The sequence below is a fragment of the Buteo buteo genome, chromosome 21 (assembly GCF_964188355.1).
Source record: "Buteo buteo chromosome 21, bButBut1.hap1.1, whole genome shotgun sequence".
In the NCBI taxonomy this organism is placed as follows: domain Eukaryota; kingdom Metazoa; phylum Chordata; class Aves; order Accipitriformes; family Accipitridae; genus Buteo; species Buteo buteo.
Window position 1 is genome coordinate 15947694 of NC_134191.1, and position 22153 is coordinate 15969846.

Below are 22153 nucleotides of genomic sequence, written 5' to 3' on the forward strand. Positions count from 1 at the left end.
GCCAGGTTTGTGCTGTTTTCACCAATGGGCTTGGTCTTCTGATGTTTCAGGTTAAGTATCAATGGTAAGAGAAAAAGGATTATTGGGTAAAAAGTCTGCTGAAAGCAAATTTTTAGTTTATTGGTTTGTATTTTAAAAACAGCAGTGCATAAAAACATTTTCATCCTTTTAAATTTTTTGTATCAAACTGCATTTGAATCATCCACTGATACAGATTAAAATATGTATATATGTATCTTTGTGTGTATATATATATACATGGACAAAGTGTGGATATATGTATGGGGAAAGAGAAAGAATATGATTTATTAAGAAATTGCCTATATATTTGAAAGACTTTAAAAGCTTAATGTGAATTAAATGAATTAAAAGGTGATTTTTTTTAACTTAAAAAACACCCTTAAAATATGGTCACTTTAATGTGTAAAAAAACCTTAATAAATCCCCTCCCCCTTCAGGATGATAGCATTTGACTGTAATTTTAGACTATGCAGATATTTTCATTCCTTTTTATAATGCTTCTGTAGAAAAAATTGTTATCGGACAGAAATACCCATAATCCTTTTTAACGAAAATTTGAACTCCGAGACTGAAGAAGTAAAGCTCTTAAAGCTATATAAGTTATTTCATCCTTATTTTTTTCTAAAAAATATTGATTCTGAAGGCTCATGAGGCTGAAGAGGAGGCACGGATGAATCCAGAATTTGCAGACAGAATGAAACAGCTTGACAAAGAGGCATCGTACTATAGAGAAGAATGTGGCAAAGCTCAGGCTGAGGTTGACAGACTTCTAGAAATACTCAAGGAAGTAGAGAATGAGAAGAATGACAAAGATAAGAAAATTGCTGAGTTAGAAAGGTAATTCTTGTATTATTTATCTTACATTGAGTGGCATTTTTATTTACTTGATCTTCATTGCAGAGCAGAGAAGTAAAGAGTAGAATACGTTTTTTAATAGAATGTTCATTATGTCTTGTAAAATTGAATCAGAAATGAAAAAAAATGGCTACCCGAGAACTGCATCTCCTGTCTGCTGACTTTGGAACAATTTAAGGTTTATATTTTTTTAATTGTCTCCATGAAAGGAACATGTATAGGAAAAGCCATATGCAATTTACAGTGACAACAACCCTCCCAGAAAACCTTGTTGGGGAACAATCCTGTGTTTCTAGCAACTGGTAAATCAAAACTTTTCCCATGTGTTTCTTCAGTGTGAACAGCATCACTAGTTCTGAGAGGTCCTGAAAAGTATTGGTAAGTATTTCTAACTAGTCTCATGACTGTTTAGTAATAGTTATAACTATTTCTCAGTGTTTCTGTAGTCTTTGTCTGCTACAAATGAATCTTTTCTGATATTGACCAGGCAGTGTTTGTCTTATTTCTGGGAAGGTTGTGCAGTCTTTCCCTAATGGAGACAAGAGGGTTTTGGGATCCATTTGTCTTATGCCCTTTGTAATTAAATGATTCTTGGAACCTTCTCCCATATGGTACGCTGCAATTTATGTGGTTGATAAGCAATTTATGTGAATGTAATTTCTTTGTTCCCTTCCTGTACTTAGCCACTCTTAGGTAAATGAAAGAAATAATTTTATGATTTCAAATATTTTATATAATTGTTTTCTAGTGATCAAGTCAGAAGAAAAGTGCTTCATGGTTCCAAAAGAGAAGTTTAAGGGATCTCATTGTTGTGATTACTGCTATAGTTCCAGTCAAGACATAGCACTGCTCTGTCCCATTAGGGATAATTATGATGAAAGAGGGGAAGCTCTCCTGGAAATGTTGGTTACCTTAGGGGGAAGAAAACAGCCAGCTTGGAAAGGATGTGTAGAGCATCTTTTACTGATGATGACTTATCAACCTTCACAGTTATCTGTTGCCAAAACTTATCTTTCTCTGCAGATATTTGGCAAAGCTTTAATAATGATAATAACAAATGACATACAGTTATCAATCAAAGTGTCATAAGAACCGAGACCTCAAAATTAAAGTGAAAAAAGATTACTCAAAATAGAACTGAGTGTTTACATGAGGACAACTTTAATTAGCAGTTACCTCTCTCACCACATCAGGAGGAGTTTAGAATACTCTAGTGTTTGCACTGATTTTAATGTGTAAAGTAGATACCGGAGGAAGCTAGTAATAAAGAGTGGTCACTTTGTGCACCGTGACTGAATTCTGCCTAAACTCCCCCAAATCCTAAAGCAGCATATTGGAAAAAGATAACGTGATTAGTGAATTTGTGTTGTCAAGAAAGTGCTGCCTATTCCACCCATCAGCACACGTACTGTAGGGGCAATTACAGACCTAGGGTTGTAATATAGTGACTCCAGGTGTGACCAAGCTGGTGGAAACTGACTGTGTAGTTTTTACAGAAACAGTAACTGATATCCTCATTGGGCTATAAAACCTACTGAATTATTGTGTGACATTAGACACAATAGTAAGCATGCTAAACTTTTGTTCAAGGCGATAATCTCAAGAGATTTATTAAGTAGCAATCATGTACGTGTTGAATGGTTGAATATTAAAATGACAAGATTAAAAGATGAACATGATGAAGTAGTGGAGCTTGTGATCTAAATTTTCAGTAAATGTTAATGTTTTAAATATGTTATGTAAAAAACAGATAAAGAATCGATATAGATCAGTAGATTTATTTGAATTAAATTGAGAATTATAGATTACAAAACAATGATTACAAAGAAACAAGAAACCCAGTGATGCAGAGCTATTACTAAAGCCTTGTCAGCATATAACCTCTTCTTATTATCTGAGAACCTTGTAGTGCATTATGTAATGGACAGAATTTTCTATTTTTGTATTAGTTTTTTTTTGAAAATTCGATGCACTTTTATCAGTGAAATTTTGGGACACCGCTTTCCAGTCTGTTATTCTTGATGAGGGTGTTGATCCTGAAATAACGTTTCAGAAAATAATTTGGTACCACTGAGTAGGCACAGACTTCTTTGAACAGGACATACTGTACTTTGAATGTGATGAAGTAGTTAAGTTTTTCTATGAACATTTAAGTGCTTCTGCAATGCTTACAATAAGATATCTATGGCATGGCCAGCTGAGGACAGTAGTATGTTGCAATTTTGGGGAATCATTATGCTCTAAGATTTGTTTGTGAATTCTATTAACTTTAATGCAGTTTCTCACTAAATTTATGTCCAGCTTTCAAGATTATTTCCAAATTCCTATACACACAGTATATATAAGTCAATTATTTTAAACTAGGGAAAAAAAAAGGAATTATGTAAAAATTATCTATTATTGGTTTCATCAACAGAAGTTACTGCCTTTACTTGGTAATGGAGTCTTAAAGCTACTTTCCACCATGCATAAGCACAGGCACAAATTTGTTGATTAGTACAGTAAGGCTAACAATCTGCCAGCAACATACAGGTGTAATAGGGAAATATTTTTAGAGAGTGGGTGTCTAACCCTTCTTACTAATCAGGCTCAACTTAGGTTTCTCTAAAACTTAATTTATTTTCTCTCCCTCTTCCTTATTTTCTAAAAACATTGGCCTAAAGATCTAAATCTCTATATAGCTGTGCCACCTGTTGGTGTCCCTAGAGAGGAAACTTTGATGTTGAAATTCCCCTTTCTAGGGGGTTAGGTGGAGTGTAAATTGCTGTAACATTTTATGAAGTGCTACTACTTTTTCTGCTTGTAATGACTACTTGATTGGCTCATTATTGAAGGGAAGAGGTGGAGCCAAAGCTCAGTTTACCCACTTTATGGGAATAAAGCATTGTGAAAATGACTGCAACTTTAACAGAACATATTTGAAAATGTTCTTTCCTTCTTGTCCCACTGTTCTGTAATTCATATAATGTGCTCTAGGTTACTATTTTCCCTCCTTACTTTTTCTCCCTTTTTCGCTTGCTCAGAAACAGCATATCTTCAACATTTTCCCTAACTTCAGATGCAAGGGCATCTCCAGGGTTTTGTAGGAAAATGAATGCTCTTTTGAAATGTGTTTTTTGGTTAACAGCTTACTGGGATCCACATTCACTGCTATGCCAACATCTTTACATTGCAAGATAATTGCAACAACATAAATTCTTAAAATTTATAAACATAAATTTCTGAGAGAGTTATAATCAAGAGAATTGCAAGTTATGGTATCTTCACAATATTTGTTATATTCACATACAAATTCATCAGCATAATGAGGTGTACTTGTATAAATCAGTTTGAAAAGTAAAAACGTTTGTAATAAAGTTATAATTTACAAATTCAAACAAGAATTAAAAGATGATGAATACTAATGTTCTGCTATTTGTCAGAAAGTATTGACACAAAGTGTCAGATACTCAAGGATAAAAATATCTGCTTCAAAATATGGGCAATTAAATTTATAAGTGTATGCTATTTGGCAAACGAACATTATTAATAATCCTGAAGAAGATTTTGTATGAATGGTAATTCTTTTGGTTTTAACCTGATTTTTCTTGCCTCAGAAACGGTCACACTTCTGACTTGCATCACTTAAGATTTATGATTCATACTACTCCTCATATGTAAAAACATGTTGGTCTGTTTCTTAAATTACTCCATATATATTAATTTTATATTTTATAGCTTCTTATTACTACATAGGAGAACCAATTCCTCTTCCTATACTAAAGCTGCTTGATAACTTCAGTTACATCTTTCATGATTTATATTTATAATGAGAACAGGTTAAAATTAAATGCAATATATCCCAGCAGAATGTACTTTTGGTAAACTTAGCTTGATGTTTTTCTTTGGTTTCCTTGATGAAGTAAATGTGGTGTGGGTTTTTTTGGGGGGGGTTGGGATTTTTTTTTTTTTTTTTTTTGATAATGTAAATGAAACTGTAAGATAGTGATCAGCTTAAATTTTAATGTGAAGGGCCTATCCAAAGAGAGGTAACTGCATCTGAAACAGAACTTTCAGGATGGAAGGAATATATTGTTCAATGCTTTTATTAATGGTGTTGGAATGAAAAGTATATTTATGAAATATGCTAGGGAATTTGAATCATGAAATGTAGTGCAATACAGTAGTACAAAATGCATGATTATGAAGCTAGGACCAGTAAGACTGCCTGCTGTAAGCTAAGGATCATACTTGATACAGTTTAGGAAGATAAAGTTTGGGTGAATTTGCTTATGGCAGTGTCATTGTGAGCCATCTAAATAATGAAGCAGACATCTAAATAATGAGGTGTGAATCCTGATATGTCAGAATAAATGTCTGCAGTAAGGATAGGAAGGTATTAATGTCATCGAGCACTAGCAAGACTCCATGTGGAAAACTGCTGTGAACTTCTCATCGGTCATATTCGAGAAGGTTGAATGAAAACTGGAAACAGGTGCAGAGAGGGCTGGTAGGGTAATTAAAGGAATGGAGAGCTCATGTCACAGGAGGAGTCTAAACAGCAGTGGCTTGTTTCTCTGGCAAAACAAAGGCTCGGCAGGGATGCTGGTTCTCTATAAATATGTGAAAGGGTAAGCGCAGTGGTGAAGGAAGAGTGATTTCGGTAAAAGAGTGTTGGCACATAAGACAATGGATATAAATTATCCATTAATAAATTTAGACTGAGAAGAGAAAGAAAGTGATGAGAACATCGTGTAGATTGCAAAATCTTGGATCTGCTTTTCTCCAATGGTATGTTAGAAGGTCAATCGTCTGCTTGACTGAGTGTAGCTTCTCAGCAAAACTTACAACAATATGAAAGTCCATTTAAAAATACTGTCCTAGCTATGAGACAAAACCAGTTTGTTTTTCAACAAGAAGTTTGGTTTTTTGTTACCCACTTTTCACAGGCAGTGGTAAGTTTTGCGTAATAACACTATAGATACACATTTAAGCTCTTGCGGTGATCAGACTACAATTAATTCATTCTGAATTGATTTGGATTTGAATTCTGATGAAAATAAGTCCACAGAGCACTGACAATTCATTGCGTAAATGACAAAACCACCAGCTCATGGAATAATTGTGTTCAAAAGAAGTATTTTTGTGGCTTTTAAAAAATTTCCCTTTCATAAGTAAATGAAAACCTGTGCACCAGTGACAACTTTAAGGATTAATCTAGCTGGGTGTCAGGCAGGGATTTTTTTTGCCTTACTTAATTGAAAGGGCAGGTTAGGTATTTTTTAATAAATAAGTTATCAAGCATCGGGGTATTTTCAGTGATGAAGTATTAACCTTATTCTTCAGACTGAAGAAAAATACTGCTGTCAGCATTAGAAGGGGCTGTATTTTTTGGGGGGTGGGCTGGCAAATCTCTGTCTTTGATTGTTAGGTACAGTGCTTTGTGAACTTCTAAATGGTATCTTTGAACAAGCTGCCAAATTGTTTAGCTGTTTCGGCTTTCGTGGGAAGACGTGAATGTGGGTCATCAAACCTATGTCAGTTCAAAAAAGGACTACGTGGTATATGATGAGACACTTGTGTGGCAGCAAACCCTGCCAATATCCACCTAATTTATTTCTTCCATTCGGTGTGTGTATACATTTGGATGGTTCTAAATATGGATGGCTTTCCACAGTCCACAAATGACAAGATGCCATTTTACTTTAAAATTTTTGTTTTATTCAGTGCACAGCAAGGATATACTGCTACAGAAATTTTATTTTACTTCTCGCTTTCCCTTCCCTTTCCTTTTCTTTTTTTTTTGAATGAAATCTGTTGATATAACATCTGCTTGTTATATTTTTAAAGAACTAATGTGTTCCTCCCTTTATTCTCTTTTGCTGTCTTCCTCTCTATCTGTTTTTCTCCAAACTGCTGCTTTCATCCCTACTCCAACCAGCTTGACTTCCAGGTCAGTATTTTCTGCTCTCCTACTTAAATGCTCCTTCCGCAATGAAGGTTTTCATTGATGCTTAATTTATTTGACCATTTTGATTCCATATTAACAACTTCTGTTTGTCTTTTTTTTGATTTTTGTTTTTATTCTGTTTGTTCCTATTGTGAAGTTTTTGGTCATTCCATTTCTAGATCAGAAACTTTACAGTAAATGAATGCTTTTGTCAAAAGTCTGTAAGAAAAAAATATTTATTAACAACATATTCAATTCATATGTTGTTTTGTGTGAAGATTTTTTTCTTCTTTCAGTTTTACTTTTATTATCTTTGTTTAGGGAGTTCAACATTGGGAATAACGTTTTGGTAGACAAACCAACCCAATAGGTAATGGATTGAACAGTAACGATAGTATACAGAGAGATTTATACCTAAGATGAGAGACTTATTCTTAATACTTTACCATCACACCTTTTACTGTTATTGCAGACATAATAGGATGACTTGGAGTGTTTCAGCTTCTGGTTCAGGAACTTTTAGCTGTTTCTGCTGGCCAGATTATGGACCAGCACATAACCGCAAGGGAGGCGTATGTATGTGTGTGTTTTATATGCTGTGTTTGTATATAGCATCATCTAGTCAGATTCAGGTTTTTCTTTCTTCTAGATTTTAAATTAGTTTAAATTAGTGTTTGTGCTTGTGCACTGTTTGAGTAATCTTATCATCTTATCAAGTATTATTACATATCTTGTGGTGCTTGTTGAAAGTAAAAATTGATCTAGTCAACATTTTTTTTCTCTTAGTAGGCCTTGATGTTAATTTTTCTTTCTCATGCTTATGAATGGCTGTAAAGTGTAAGTTTATACTTAAGTGTAAGTTTACAGCACAGTCTTAAAACATCTACTTGGTATTTTAGTAACTACTAACTTCATATGATTTGGAGTACAGGTTCATCTGCTTCTTCCTTTCCCCATTAATTCCCCCATTCAGTTCTATATTCTTAAGCTCACCTGTTATTTTTCAATTTCTGAGATTGGTGATTGAAACTTGCACAAAGCTTTGTTTCCTGTACTGAAGGAACTTTGCTTTAGGCAGGAACAAACCTGGTTTTCAATCATTATCAAGGTAGAAAGTGTTTACTACTTCATAGACCAGTTGGACTGAAATATAAAGGAGGGTATATACTGCAAAGACTTTCCGGGTGGATTATTTCAGCTACCAAAGTTTTGCATTTGCAGATACGGTTCCAGGTATTAGGTTGCCATGCAGCACATTTGACTAGAATCATGGCAAATGTCCAATCTGCCTTTATAATGTATTCAGATCTGAAGTTTTCAGGATTTTTATGTCAATGCACGCTCTTTGCAGAGCTTGCCAGTTTTGGAGACTTTTGGTATCTTAGTCTCAAAACCAAGCACAGTTCACGTTTCACCGTTCAGACGTGTCAGAGAAGTTTCTGACGTGGATACCTTCGAACTGTATGGCAAAAGGTGGCTCATTGTGAAAAGATTGACAAGACAAGAGGGCTTTTTTCCTGATATGCTTTAATGAACCTCACAATCAGAAGTTACTTTCCAGGTGGAAAATTTTGTTTCTGAAATTTGAAGCTTATTGATTGCAGCAGTGAATCGGATGAACACTTTCTTTTTATTGTCTATCTACTACAAGCACGTTTTAATGTGCTTCAATGGATAGTTATAACACCTGAATTATAAAAATACTTAAACAAATTATTTTCAGAATCTTTCTTTCTTCCAGAAATTAATTAAATGCATTTACTCTGGAATTGGCTATGATGAAATTATTGTCTGAAGGTGAGAACTTTGGCATTTCTATCAGAACATACTCAACATTTATTGAAAATCTCTCTAGCCAGAGAGAGCTTAAAGAAAGGTATTATGCTATGCATTTGTCATTATGGTTGATTTCACTGGAATTCAATGATTGGTATGCAGAAACATTTGTTCAGCAGTTGGAGGTGCAATTTCTGTTATGTTTTATTGACCTAAAAAACCAGCTGACCTTGCTGAAGCAAACTGTCCTCATAACACAGCCAACTTTCATCCCTAGAGTCCTAGATAAGTTGTAGCGTATGATTAGAGTTTATTGTGGGATTTCAGTGAAGTGTTAAGTTTTCGCAGCTTGAATCGTCATTAAGGTCAAAACTTAATTTAAGAAACAGATCTATTAATTTCTTAATTCCTGCTTATCAATATGTTCTTAGCTGTCATTTTGTTCATCCATATTTATATGGGGTTAGAATGATTAGAAAAATGCTGCATCTGTTTTACAACATGATGGGTTATTGATACTGATGGCAAACAAGATAATCAAATGCATTGGCATAACCCCTGCCATGTGCATCTACCTATACAATAAAAAAATGTTCTGAGCACAAGAATCAGTAGAGTAACTTTTTTTTTTTTTTTAATTTAGGTTACAGCAGGTTATATACTCCCCAAACTTTTCTGCTTGCATATAAAGAGGAGATGGATGTTTTTTCCATGCATAATATACTGACCAGTGCTAGAAGTTTTCCCACCAGCCTCTGATGTTGGCCTTCCTAATTGTTTCCGTGGGAGGCTAGAGCTCAATGAGATGTGTAAGGCAAGGTTTAACGGAGTTTTAAATTTAACTTATGAGCCTTCCACAGTTTTGTCAAATGTCAGTTTGATGGTTCCAAGGGCAGAGTGATATGTTGTTCAAAGATAATTTCCCTGGAGAAATTGAGATAGTGTACTAATGAAAACTGAGAGAATCTGTGATATACATTACTCTTCTGAGAGACTGGTTATTCTGAGTGAGAAACATAGTTGTCACATTGGATAACAGGCAGATATTTGTCATGTCTTTCTGTTTTAGTCTGCTACATATACAGAATCAACATTTTAACGTGAACATTTTGAAAGAGATGAAGATTTGAGAAGAGATTATTTAGATTTATCTGATTACATGTGTGATTTTGAATTTGTATACATTTACATTTCATTTTATTTAAGAAATAGTAAAGTAGAAAGCTTATTTCCTTGGAATTCTACTTTCTTAAGAAAAAAAAAGTAAAATAATAATATATTACAAAATAACTAGAAATCATAGTGATAAATAATAACAAGATACAAATGGATCCCTGGGTCAGGATAATGCATTGTTGTTCATTTTTATCCCACTGACTCCTGAACCTGTGTGCTCAGTTCTATACTTTGCCCTTTCAGTTTGCTTAAAGGCATGCAGAAGTTAGAATAATCATTTCTGAGACAGCTAGAAATGGATTATTTAAATAAGGAAGGATATTTTGTAATTTCTCAGTGATGTGCTTTTTTTTGGTTTTGATTTGGAGTGTAAATACTCTGTGGAAGTAAATGGATATGCAGCATAAACTGGATATGAGGAGAAAAGACCTCCGCCTCTCGGAAGGAAAAATGTCCACTTTGGATTGGGTTGGACCTGACACCACAATTCTGTGTTGGGGAAGAGAGAACATAAGGAACTGTTACTCTTTCTGTTTCATGGTTACTAATTTCTAGACGAAGCAATATTTCTTATGCTTCTCTAGACCTGCTGCTTCCACTAGTTTTCCCCAGGGCGAGGATCCACAGAGCATATTTCTTTACCTCTCGAATGTGTGAATAAAGTAGGTGTACAGCACTCCTCTGGGGAGCTTGGTGGCTGCCTGGGTGCAATGCTGTCAGGATGCCCTGTGTACAGTGGAGGGGTGTGTGAGTGAAGAATCATTGTGAGATAGCACAGCTTACCCTCAAAAAGCTGTGACTGAAAAGAGACAGGGGAACTAAATTTAGGAATTGGGCTGTTGGTGGCACCACTTCTTCCACTCACATTGTTTGCTTCTATAATGCAGGAGCAACATGCCTGGACAACGTGATTGTGACTGGATTGAAACGCTCTGATCGGCAGTTATAATAAAGGGAATTTAGTATGTCAAAACAAGAAATCATACAAAGTGTACCTGATTTATTTGGAGGTCTAAAGAGGTTACTGCAAAAGCATGATTTATGTATGGAATGATAATGGCTGGATTGATCCTGAAAACTGCTAGGTTAAGCCAGGAGTTGCAGTCGAAAGATTTGATTCAGAAGGAATTTGCAATGAAACACAAAGTGCAGCAGAGGAGGTTTGATCCCAATTGCTGTCAGGCTGAGCTGGACATGCTGGGGAGCAATTGGATGCAGAGAATAACTGGAGAGAGTCAGGAGCTGGTGGTTGTGGTGGGGTTTTTTTTTTGGTTTGGTTTGGTTTTGTTGTTGTTGTTTGCTTGTTTGTTTATTTTAAATTTATTTGTTTTTTTTTAAAGAAGGAAAAAATATTACCTGGACAACAGCTGGAAAGGACCTGATGGAGCAGCAGCAGGACTGCAGCTCCTTGGTTGCAAATATCAGGCAACAAACTAATTGCAGTTACTGGTTACTGTTATTGCTAATGGTATCAATTAATAAAATAGCTGAGCAAGCAATTGCCATATTAAATCAGATCAAATATCCTTCTCATCTAGCGTCCTGTCATCAGCAGTCTTGTCTTTTTTTTTTTTTTTTTTTAAGAAGAACATCAGAAGAAAATGCAGAACAATCCTGGGCGTACAAGAGAGATGTGTGACAGATGAGTCTTCTAGTACAGATTTCACACATGTTCATATAAAGTGTCATCCAATAAGAATGTGCTGAGAAAGACAGTAGTGCAATGCACTGTATTGGAGTTTCAGTGGTTGCAGTGCAGATATGTGTTGAAACAAAGTGATATGAACCATAGTTTGGAACAGGATTTTAGTAGGTCTTTTTCATTCATGCATTATCCTCATGTGGATATTTCTAGCATCTCTCTAGGGCTTTGGAGGGAACTGTGTCAGACTAAACACTTCTTAAACAAAGATTTTGGAAAACTTCCCAGACTGTGTGTTAGGTAAACCCTTCCTCCCACGTTTTTGTCTTTGAGGTGAGAAATGTTTCAGTGACTTCTGTGACACTTGCTTTATTTCTACCAGGCAGAGTTGTTGCTTCTCTCAAGCCAACAATATCTTTTTGTGGTGCATTTGGAGGCAAAATACTTGTCACGCTGAAGCACTGTCATAATCTGAGTATTAAGAAATCTTAAACCAGGCTTCCAACATTTGAAATAATGTGATTTAAAGGAGGAGGAGGAGGAAGAAGAAGAAGAAGAAGGAGGGTTATTTGAATTTGTGGCTTTTTTTTTTTTTTAACCCAGCAATAGAATCACCATGTGTTTTTTGAGACCTATAGATCTGTGTCGGCTGCAAGTTGCTCCTTTGAGTGAAACTGAAATAGCTACCCATTGGTAACAGGAGCTGGGAATGTTATGAAAACATTGAATATACTAAAATACATTTATCTTAACTGTTAACTCTGGGCATTACAGCATTTTTGCATTCAACTGGAGAATTAGGGATGTGGAAATCAAATTCTTTGGAGATTTTAAAAATATTGTTTGGTTTTCATTATTTTTTTTGTCCCTTGTTTGCACTGGTTATTTTGATTGCAGTCCTTTATATCAACACAGAGAGAACACAGGGTGCTTCTCAGTCCTCCTGGTGAGTAGATGGAGTAGGAACAGTGACACGGAGTTTGCTGTAGTCTCAGCTTCAGGTGAATGACAAAAAGAAGACCAAGCATTCTTCTTCAGTAAGAGATGGCAATATTAACTTGTGATAGTATTCTCTAAGGCATGTAGCAGAATAGTGGCCTTTATTACCAAAAGATAAAGTCAATTTGGCCAAAGTTAATCAGAGAGTATTGCCTTCCTCCAAATTCTCTTGTCCAAAAGTCAATAAAATTTACTCAGTTGTCACAAGCTTATTTCATAAGGGATGGTCTTAATGTTCCCTGTTAGCCTTCCTGGCAGCAGGGGCAATCCAGCCCCAGGGTGACAATGTTTTTCTGTCTCACCAGGAGGCATCCACTCAAACTTTCCTTCTCATCCCGGATTATAATAGACATGCTAAGGAAGCTGAGCTACTCCTATATATGTCACTGTAGAAAAGATATTTTTTTCAGTTACAAGATCAGATAGCACCACTGTAAAGCTGAAGTTGTGTCACAGGGTCAGCTGTAGGAGGGTAGGTTATGTTGTTACACAGTTTAAGAGTTTAAACAATTATAAAGGCAATTTCAGTTCAGGCTGTGGAAGTCTTGCCCCTGCTCTTTTCAGTGGGAAGTAGAGAGAGGAAATATAGTCCTTCTACAGAGAAAAGGAAAAGAGTGGGAATAAGATCTGCCAGATTTTCTGCTTTGGAATAGTGAGGGCAAGAAGGGCAAAGGTGAGACAGGATAGACAGGATTTTTTTCTATTGGATGGTAATAGGTTAGTCAGACACACAAAGAAGGGAATTCCTTGGGATTTGGGGATGAAGTATTCCTCCAAAATGTGGCCTTTATGATAACACACATGGAAAAAATTGTGTTTTTTTCTTTTGAGTCTAAACAAAAAATGAGGAATGATTTCCCCCCCCCCCCCCCTTAGAAAGTCTTCATTCAAAACACTTTACTCATATGTGCCTATGTAGTGGTCTGTCTTATATGTGAGCTTTTTATGTTGGTCTATCAAATTTTCATGTTAAAAGCAGAAAGACTCCCAAATTCAAAAGAAGCAGAAGAAATGGTTGTTTGGTTTTTTTAAAAGCTGTGATAGCCTTGAAATAGAGAATGGAGCTGATTTGTACCAATGTTATACTTCAGTTGTGGATGAATCGTTATGAGCCATGTCCTCCTTAAGGCAGACAATTATCTGGCTGCTTATATTCTCAGAATCTGGATGCATTGTATAGTGTTATCAAATGGAATAAAGAGGCTGTGCAGAGAAAGTATTACAAGTTTAAGCACCATTTTTAACAAAGTAACACATATTCATAGCAGCTTCGTCATCAGACTGTCAGAATACCAAAGAGACAAACCCCAAATGAAATAATTACTCTGGAGGGGGTAACATGTTAGAAGTGGTAAGCTGCTTAATGATAGCTTTGGGACTTTCTTAGGCTCCATTCTAGATATGTTGCTTGTTTTGTGGGTTGAGTATTTTGTATCAGTGGTGAATATGCACTTGGTGTGGATTGCAGATCAGTTTTGGTAGGGCATCACTGAAACAGTTCACACTTAGCCCTGCAACATATATTCATTTTTCTGTGTTTTGAAGATTCCTTATTGGAAGAGCCAGACAGCTGCTTGGTACCTTTGTTTTTCCCTTTTTGCTTTTTGGTACCGCAGTTGTGACATGCCTTCCTTCAATGAGGAATACTCTTCTTCTGTGCAGCTTTGGACATGCTGGTTCTTTTCTCATTCTTAACAAATGCACTAGCAATAAATAGTAGCATTCTGTGTTGCTGTAACATGACTTGTTTGCTAGTCAGTGGATCTCACAGAAAAAGTCATTGTGTACAATGGTCAAATGGCTTTGCAGTTTTGCAGTCAGTAGATTTCACTTTACAAGGAAAAAGGCAAAATGCTTATGAAATAAAATGTTATTATTTTATATGTTAATAAATTTTAATCTGTTTTCTTCCTGTGGTTATGATCATTACTCTCTGCCATTTTATATCAGCGCATAAAACTAGATGAAAGAGTTGGCCTGGAATGTACAAGCAGTGTAGCTTCTGAACATCATCTACGTCATAAAAAAAGGGTCAGTCCCAATATAATTTTTTGCCATCAAGGGAGAAAGAATAAAAGTTATTTTGAAGCTCAGCCCTATTGGAAATGCTGACTGTGTCAAAGTAATTAATTTCTTATTGGTTAGGGTGATTGCTTTTGTTTTTGCATTTAAGGTGTTCTTTAATTTTTTTATCATCATGACAATTGTCTTAGTTAACAAAAAGAAAATAAGAATGATTAAGAATAAGGAAAACCCCCAAATTTTAAAAGACATTTTGGATACTAATAATTCTTTAGGTTATAGAATAGGGATTAAAGAAAACCCCAACCTGAAAGTTTTTGTAAATGCAAATGACAGCACAGAAAGATACTACTTAGTTTTTTATTAGCATATCATAAATCTTAAGGTGACTAGAGTCTAACTTATTTAATAAATTTAGCAGTCAAGCATGAGGGCTTTCCTTTAGAAGAATGATGGTTATTTGAGGTATGTTATGTTTTCTTTGTCATATCAAAATTTCAGCCTGTCATGGATATAGATTTTCTTATCATGATAATACTTTTTTCCCCAGACAAATCCATCTATGGGTTGTAAGTAAATAAACAGTGTCCTTGCATATTTGTGTCAGGAATGTGTCTGTCAGTAACCCTCTTAATGTCTCTTGTAATGGTTACAGTTTGCTAGAGTCTAACCCATCTTTGTTTTTCAGGTTTATAGATTGGTAGTAGCAAATACATTTGTATTCCAGGAAAATGCCAGGAACAATACTTAACTTTGCTCATATCTTAATGGAAATTCTATCTTAGGGATTTAAATGAAGTTGGATTGGAATTTTAAGGAATTACCATTATGCTGTTGTTTCAGTCTTGACTCAACAAATCAAATCGGAACCTATACATACTGTCATTTTTAAGACAGTGAGAACTGAACTGTTGGAAGTATTTCTACTGAGTCTTACTGAAGTGATGTAATTCAGAATGGACATTCACATGGACAGGATTTAGAGGGTCAGGTCTTCTGCATGACTAGCTACTGAGATCCAGAGCGCCTAGTAACATGTTAAGATTCATTTTATTGGTCACATACGTGAAATTTTTTTGTAAAGGTGTGGACTATCTATAAAAGAGAAAGAGATGATCTGTTAAAAAGAAAAATAATTTTTTTAAGTAACAATGTTGGTAGTATTCTACCCAGTGCATGCCTAGAACAATAGGTGAAGATGTGATTATTTAAAATATCTGTACTGGATTAAATTTTAAAATGTATTTTTGAGACTTTCCTGTTTTATAGAAATTACTTGTTTTGACTAAATTTTTGTATTTAATTTTTTTTTTTTCCCCAAAAACATTCTTTGGCAAGTTTATTGCACTCGGATTTTTTTTTTTTTTTTTTGAGGAGTACAGGTTCCTAGCATACTGGAGAATTTTTTGATTGACTTTCAGACAGCTGGTCCCATTATAATGCTCTTTAATGTGCTGAAAATTATTACAGAGACATATTCCTTTAGAAAAAGTTACAGATTTTGCTCTTGGGAGTATTTTGCATGTCTGCATTTTTTGGATGCTTTGAAGGAAAAAAACCTTTATGAAATAGAGTAAAGGCTATACTAAGCATGTAACACTTATTTTTGGCTGACATTACCAACTTTTTGGCCAAGGGACCCAGGTGGCTAATTAAAGCTGGGAATTTAATGAAATAGTGTGATTTTCTATAGCTATCAGAGATGAAAACATTGCAGTTCAGACTACAGTTACACACTACTGTAAAATGAAATCTGAAAGATACATATATGCAGAAACTAAATGTCAGTATTTGTCGCAAAAAGTTGGACTGAAGGAATTAAATGTACTGTAGTTAGAGCTACGAGATCAATTTGTATGCTCTTTCAGAAGAACAAGAAAAAACCAAAACCGAACATGGTTAAACATAGTAATTACAAATAGTGATATTCATACTTGCAAGAACTAAGTGCTACTACTGTTTTGATATTTGCCTTTCTGCTGATCAAAGGTCTGGGTCTCCGTGACACTGATGTCTATTTCTTACAAAGATATTTCAATTAAAAAATGAAATAGAATGAATAGCTAGTGTAATTGATGTAAGGACATCTTGCTGTTTGCACAGCAAGATTAAGGGGGCTCTAGCTTCTTTGGTCTGGGCTTCCTAAGAGACAAAGATATAGGGCTGTGTAAGAATTTTTTGTCTTTTCCTTCACCTGTCTTGTTTGGATCTATGATATTCTAAGTGTACCTAAATATTTAGCAGTCATAGTTTGTTGGTTCTTCAGCGCTATCAGAAATCAGAGCTGCTACAGTCTATTGATTCCTGTCTTGGTGGTCTAAGGCCATTTTTCTGAAAAAGTTGTTGGATGCTGAGGAAAACAGTTGTAGGCATAGCTGTGGTTTACATACCTGATTTTAAGTCTAGGGCCCAGCTGAGGTGGAAATTAATGGCTATGGAGCATTCTGTGTGTTGAGAAAGATGATTGAAATTTATCTCAGATCAGGAAGATTCAGGAGGAGGAATGGGGAATTATGTTTGGCTGATTTTTACTGGAGTAGAATAACTACAGTCTACTGTGTATTTACAGGTCAGAGCAATGGCTTGATCTAGGTTTAAAAAATTAATAAACTCAGTTTAATGTACAGTAAGGTAGTTTCTAGAGAAGTATGTTACTTTAATCTTTTTCTCTTCATTAGGAATGAATGTCTAATGTACTAGAAGAATCAAATTTTATTTAGAATTTTTTCTTGTATGTGGTATTCTTCATCTCGTCCTTAATAACTTCCAGTATCATTGTCATCTACTATTTATGTGGCTTGGGAGTTTGCTGCATACTGCTTCTCTATATTGAATGATCAAATGAGTTGGAAGATGCCCATGAAGTCCTTCAGTTTGTAACTATGTATAGAACAGGACTCCTTTTGTCTTCTCTTTTGTCTTCTCTCTTCTCTTTTCTCTTTTGTCTTCTCTTTTGTCTTCTCTCTTCTCTCCTCTTCTCTCCTCTTCTCTCCTCTTCTCTCCTCTTCTCTCCTCTTCTCTCCTCTTCTCTCCTCTTCTCTCCTCTTCTCTCCTCTTCTCTCCTCTTCTCTCCTCTTCTCTCCTCTTCTCTCCTCTTCTCTCCTCTTCTCTCCTCTTCTCTCCTCTTCTCTCCTCTTCTCTCCTCTTCTCTCCTCTTCTCTCCTCTTCTCTCCTCTTCTCTCTTCTCCTCTCCTCTTCTCTCTTCTCCTCTCTCCTCTCTCCTCTCTCCTCTCTCCTCTTCTCTCCTCTCTCCTCTTCTCTCCTCTCTTCCCTTCTCTCCTCTCTTCCCTTCTCTCCTCTCTTCCCTCTCCTCTCTTCCCTCTCCTCTCTTCCCTCTCCTCTCTTCCCTCTCCTCTCTTCCCTCTCCTCTCTTCCCTCTCCTCTCTTCCCTCTCCTCTCTTCCCTCTCCTCTCTTCCCTCTCCTCTCTTCCCTCTCCTCTCTTCCCTCTCCTCTCTTCCCTCTCCTCTCTTCCCTCTCCTCTCTTCCCTCTCCTCTCTTCCCTCTCCTCTCTTCCCTCTCCTCTCTTCCCTCTCCTCTCTTCCCTCTCCTCTCTTCCCTCTCCTCTCTTCCCTCTCCTCTCCTCTCCTCTCCTTTCCTCTCCTCTCCTCTCCTCTCCTCTCCTCTCCTCTCCTCTCTTCCCCTTTCCCCCTTTCCCCCTTTCCCCGCTTACATTCTAGCTCCATTTTAAAGACAGCTTACCTCCACTCTGAATTCTTTTTTTGTCCATAGATGAAGCTGCTAGATATTTTATGACAATTGCTGACTGGCTACAACCATAGGAACACAAACAGAAGTTTAAATTTGTTAACTGAAAAAGTGTCATTAACCAGCCATTTTAATGTTTGGCCAAGATTAAGCATTGTGTAAAGTGTTAGTCATCTACACTGCTTCGTAGACTGCTTTTTTGCTTCCTATCATGAGTTCAGAACATCATTTCTTTAAGCCCAATGTGGTGTTGGCACCATGTCAGCGCGCTCTGGGCTTAGGTGCTTTAGAACGAGTTTGAAGACTGGCTTTCCAGTTATGTGAAGTTAGTAAAATTGCAAACACAGCATAGTATTCTATAATAACTTGTTTGAGGTGACTGTAACTCCTAGTTCAGTGGTTAAAGAATTTAGTTCACTATAAGATAATAGATACCCAACTGCAAAATGAACTATAACAATGTGGAAAATCAGAAAGCTGTGGATTTCATCTTACTGCTTTGGGCAGTTAGGCTATCAAACAAAGACTACTTTTGCCAATATTTTAGTACCAGAATATGATTAACGTGTGATGCTAAGATCAGTTCTACTGCCCAGACCCCTGCAGCATACATTCCAGATTTTGAAGACATGTATCTTAAACAGTAATGTTTTATTTATTTTATTCTGTCTAATGACTTTTGTGGTCTTTCAGCTTTAAATTGAAACAGTGTAGCAGAACACACGAAACTAATTCCTTGTGATAAAGAATAATGTAGACTCAACTATGCATATCAGCATAACTACTAGTAAATTATGTGGGTATTTTATATCTTCTGTGGTAATGGCATATGATATTTTGTGCTGATTGTGTAGTGTTCTCAAATATTTTTCTATTTCTTGTGCATAAGTTTTACTTATCCTAATCCTCTATTTTATTCAAAAGCATTTTAAAAACAGAGCCATGTGAAAAAATACCAGAGCAAGCATAGTCAAAAAATATACTAGATCAAGGATTATATTTGATATATTTGCTGTTAAAAAATAAAAAAAAAAATTAAAAAAATTGGTGGGGAATGCATTCTTGTATTTACTTCCTGTATTGAGCTCCTCCTGTACCTTAATGCAGGCCTAAAAGAAAACTAGTCAGCTAGGCTTTTTAAACTGTAGCATTTTCTTCTCATTTCCATAGGCATGTAGTCAGTTGTGGAAGAAAGAGAGGCTACCACACAGCTTTATTTTATTTCCTTCTCTTCTAGACTTTGCATATCACAGGCACCAGATGTTTTCCTTTGCAGCTTTACCATGTTCTACTTTTCAATGTGGCATTAGACAGAAAGTGAAATGGGAAGGGTGATGAAAGAAGCAGTTAGCATTGGCATAACATTGAACTTCTTAGAGATTAAATATAAATTCATTTATCATTTACTGAGCATTGGATTGGAAACCATTTTTTATTTTAACAGCACAAAGTCATATTACACCACCAAAATTTCTGCCAAATACCACATTTATATATGAAGTTGTGAAAGTCATTTTTTCTAATATTAATTTTGGTTTTATGGTAATTGGGTCTATGCAACATGGACCCAAGAAGGAGAACTGGTTTTCACTTGGAGCTGCACAGAGCATCTCATGTGTAGTTGAATACTTGATTTAGAAAGACAAAGGGCATCACTAAAATTCTTGAGGAAATTTAGCAAAAAATAAATAACTCAGTAGCTAAACCCATTATATTCTTTAAGACCTAGAAGCAATTTTAAACTGGAATATACACTTTCTGGTTGTTTTTTTATTAATCTGTCACTGTAACTTTGACAGAAATATCCCTGCTGGTTTTAGCACTGTCATATTACTTGCTTGTTGTTGGTTACCTGCGGCAGAGCATTGTGTTTTTCAGAGAGTTAACACTATGATAAAATATTGGTGATTTATGCTATACTCCCAGGCCTATTGAGGTAGATCTCATGTAGGCAGGTTTCTTCTGACCATCGTGTAGTGTATTTTTTTTATTCTCAAGTGAACTTAATTTGGGGATTTAAACATGATGCCAGAAATCTACGAAGAGAGAGCTGTACTGCTGTACTGGTGCTCTCTTTGAGCTGGGGAAAAGGTGCTGTTTCTTAGGAGTCTTGTAATTTTGCTGAAGTTATGTCTAAAGGGGGGAAAGCCTTAGGTGTATAGTTTATTAGAACTATATCTGGGTATCTGGGTGCTATAAAAAATATTTGAGACTATTTAAGGAAGATACAGGCTAAAGTCTTAAAGTCTTTAGCATTGCAAAATGCTAACTCCTGACTAGAGTTGGTTCAACCTGGAGAAGCTCAGCTGTTCATCTTCTAGTCACTGTTTTGTGTAATATAGAAATGATTGTACTAAAAAAAAAAAAACGTTTAGAAAGGATGGCTTTAGATTTTTTTTTTTTCTCCCTGAAACTGGTCTATTTTCTGGTAACAATGTCTTGTTGGGGATTCTTTTACCTTTATGGTATGTACAATCTTCACAAATTTTATTTCTAACATTAAAAAATTAGTACAAAAGACAAATGCTGTAAACAGATGATCAGTTAGGCTAATCTATCTTTTTGTGCCTTAACAGGCTGATTCAAACTCTTGAACACAATTATAGGATAAATCTGTTTTTCAAAAAGAGGAATTCATATTTGTCTTTTTAAAAAATTATCTCTGAGCTTGATGTAGATTCTTCTAAAAAGCAAAGATTTTTATTTTAATTACTTGTAGCCACTTTTATTTTTCTAGGTAAGTTGAAGTTACTTTTTTTAGGAATAATAGATTAGCTTTTCTGTTATGTATTGTACTTACAAACTTGTGTGTGAAGTATCTTCTAAGAATTTTTAATACCATGGCAACATTTTTTGATTAGACCTTCATTGTAAAGTTTTCAATATAAGTAATAGTGAAAAAAACAGTGGTAGGACAAAGAAACCAATGATAGAAGTAAATACAAAATGACCCAGTTTCTTTAGCATAATAAAATCAGTGCAAGAAATATGTTCTATAACTTTTTTTTTTTCACTGAAAGTTCTAATGTGGAAGCAACAGAGACATTTTCAGTGATCCTTTTGGGCATTGAATAATATTCTCTTCATTTGCCAAAACAGGATTAGTGAGTAGATCTCAGTAGGAATTTGCACATGACTTTATTTTTAAATAGATAAAAGGGAGTGAATTCCTCAAAGTCAAAGAAAGTTGGGAAAATAGTATCTAAGAATCCAAGCAGGTAGAAAGCATTACTGCAAGGATATTTTTTTCAGTGCCTGTCAGGCAAAATTAGCTAGCCTTCTTTCTTAAGGGGATGTATGCTAAGTATCAGCATCAGAAACGCTTCTGGTAACTTAATGAATAAGATCCACAGCAAAATATAATTGAACATAGAAACAATTTAATTTTTATTTTTTTTTACTTGAGTACAGTCTTAAGAAAATATATAATGGTGGTAAAGGTTGTTTCATTTTCATCAGAAGTTACTCATGAATCTATTTGTTGATAATCTTTGTAGAAAGAAGTCTCATTATTAAAAAAGATAGAAATGTAATGTTTTTGTTATGTAAAAAGCTATTTGTAAAGGCATTCTTCATTCTTCATGGCATATTTATGACCTGACCTTCTACCCCATCACACTTTAATCCTCAGAAATGTATTTATAGTCCAGGTTTTCAAAAATAGAATTTCACAACATAGATTAGTCATCACCTTCCCCTTCTGCTTCCTTTGAAATTAATACTACTTAAAGCACCCATTAAAATTGTTCCCGAACTCACTGAGTGTGTAAGGATTGTTGGATAATATCACTGTGTTACAACAACAATTTTTCTCTGTGGTGCTTAGAACAGGTATGAGTATTCATGAGCAAATGAAAAAGAAAAAATCTTGTAGGCTCAAATAATTGCTTTACCATTTTATAATCTGATGGTATTAAAGCTATTTTTATATGCCATCTTGAAAACAAGATGAGGTTTAATTGTTTACATCTGATACTTGGAATACTTGTATCTGTTGGAGAATCGATGTCCTGTGTCATAGTCACAA

The 22153-nt window shown here is 35.3% G+C and overlaps 1 protein-coding gene across 1 annotated transcript in view; it reads left to right on the plus strand.

Annotated features, from left to right (window-relative positions):
- ERC2 (ELKS/RAB6-interacting/CAST family member 2) overlaps positions 1 to 22153 on the plus strand; it is a 469458-nt gene that overhangs the window by 234922 nt on the left and 212383 nt on the right. The window contains exons 11-12 of the mRNA XM_075052729.1: positions 665 to 858; positions 6797 to 6808. Of these exons, the coding sequence (XP_074908830.1) occupies positions 665 to 858; positions 6797 to 6808 (206 nt within the window). The remainder of the gene's footprint in view (positions 1 to 664; positions 859 to 6796; positions 6809 to 22153) is intronic.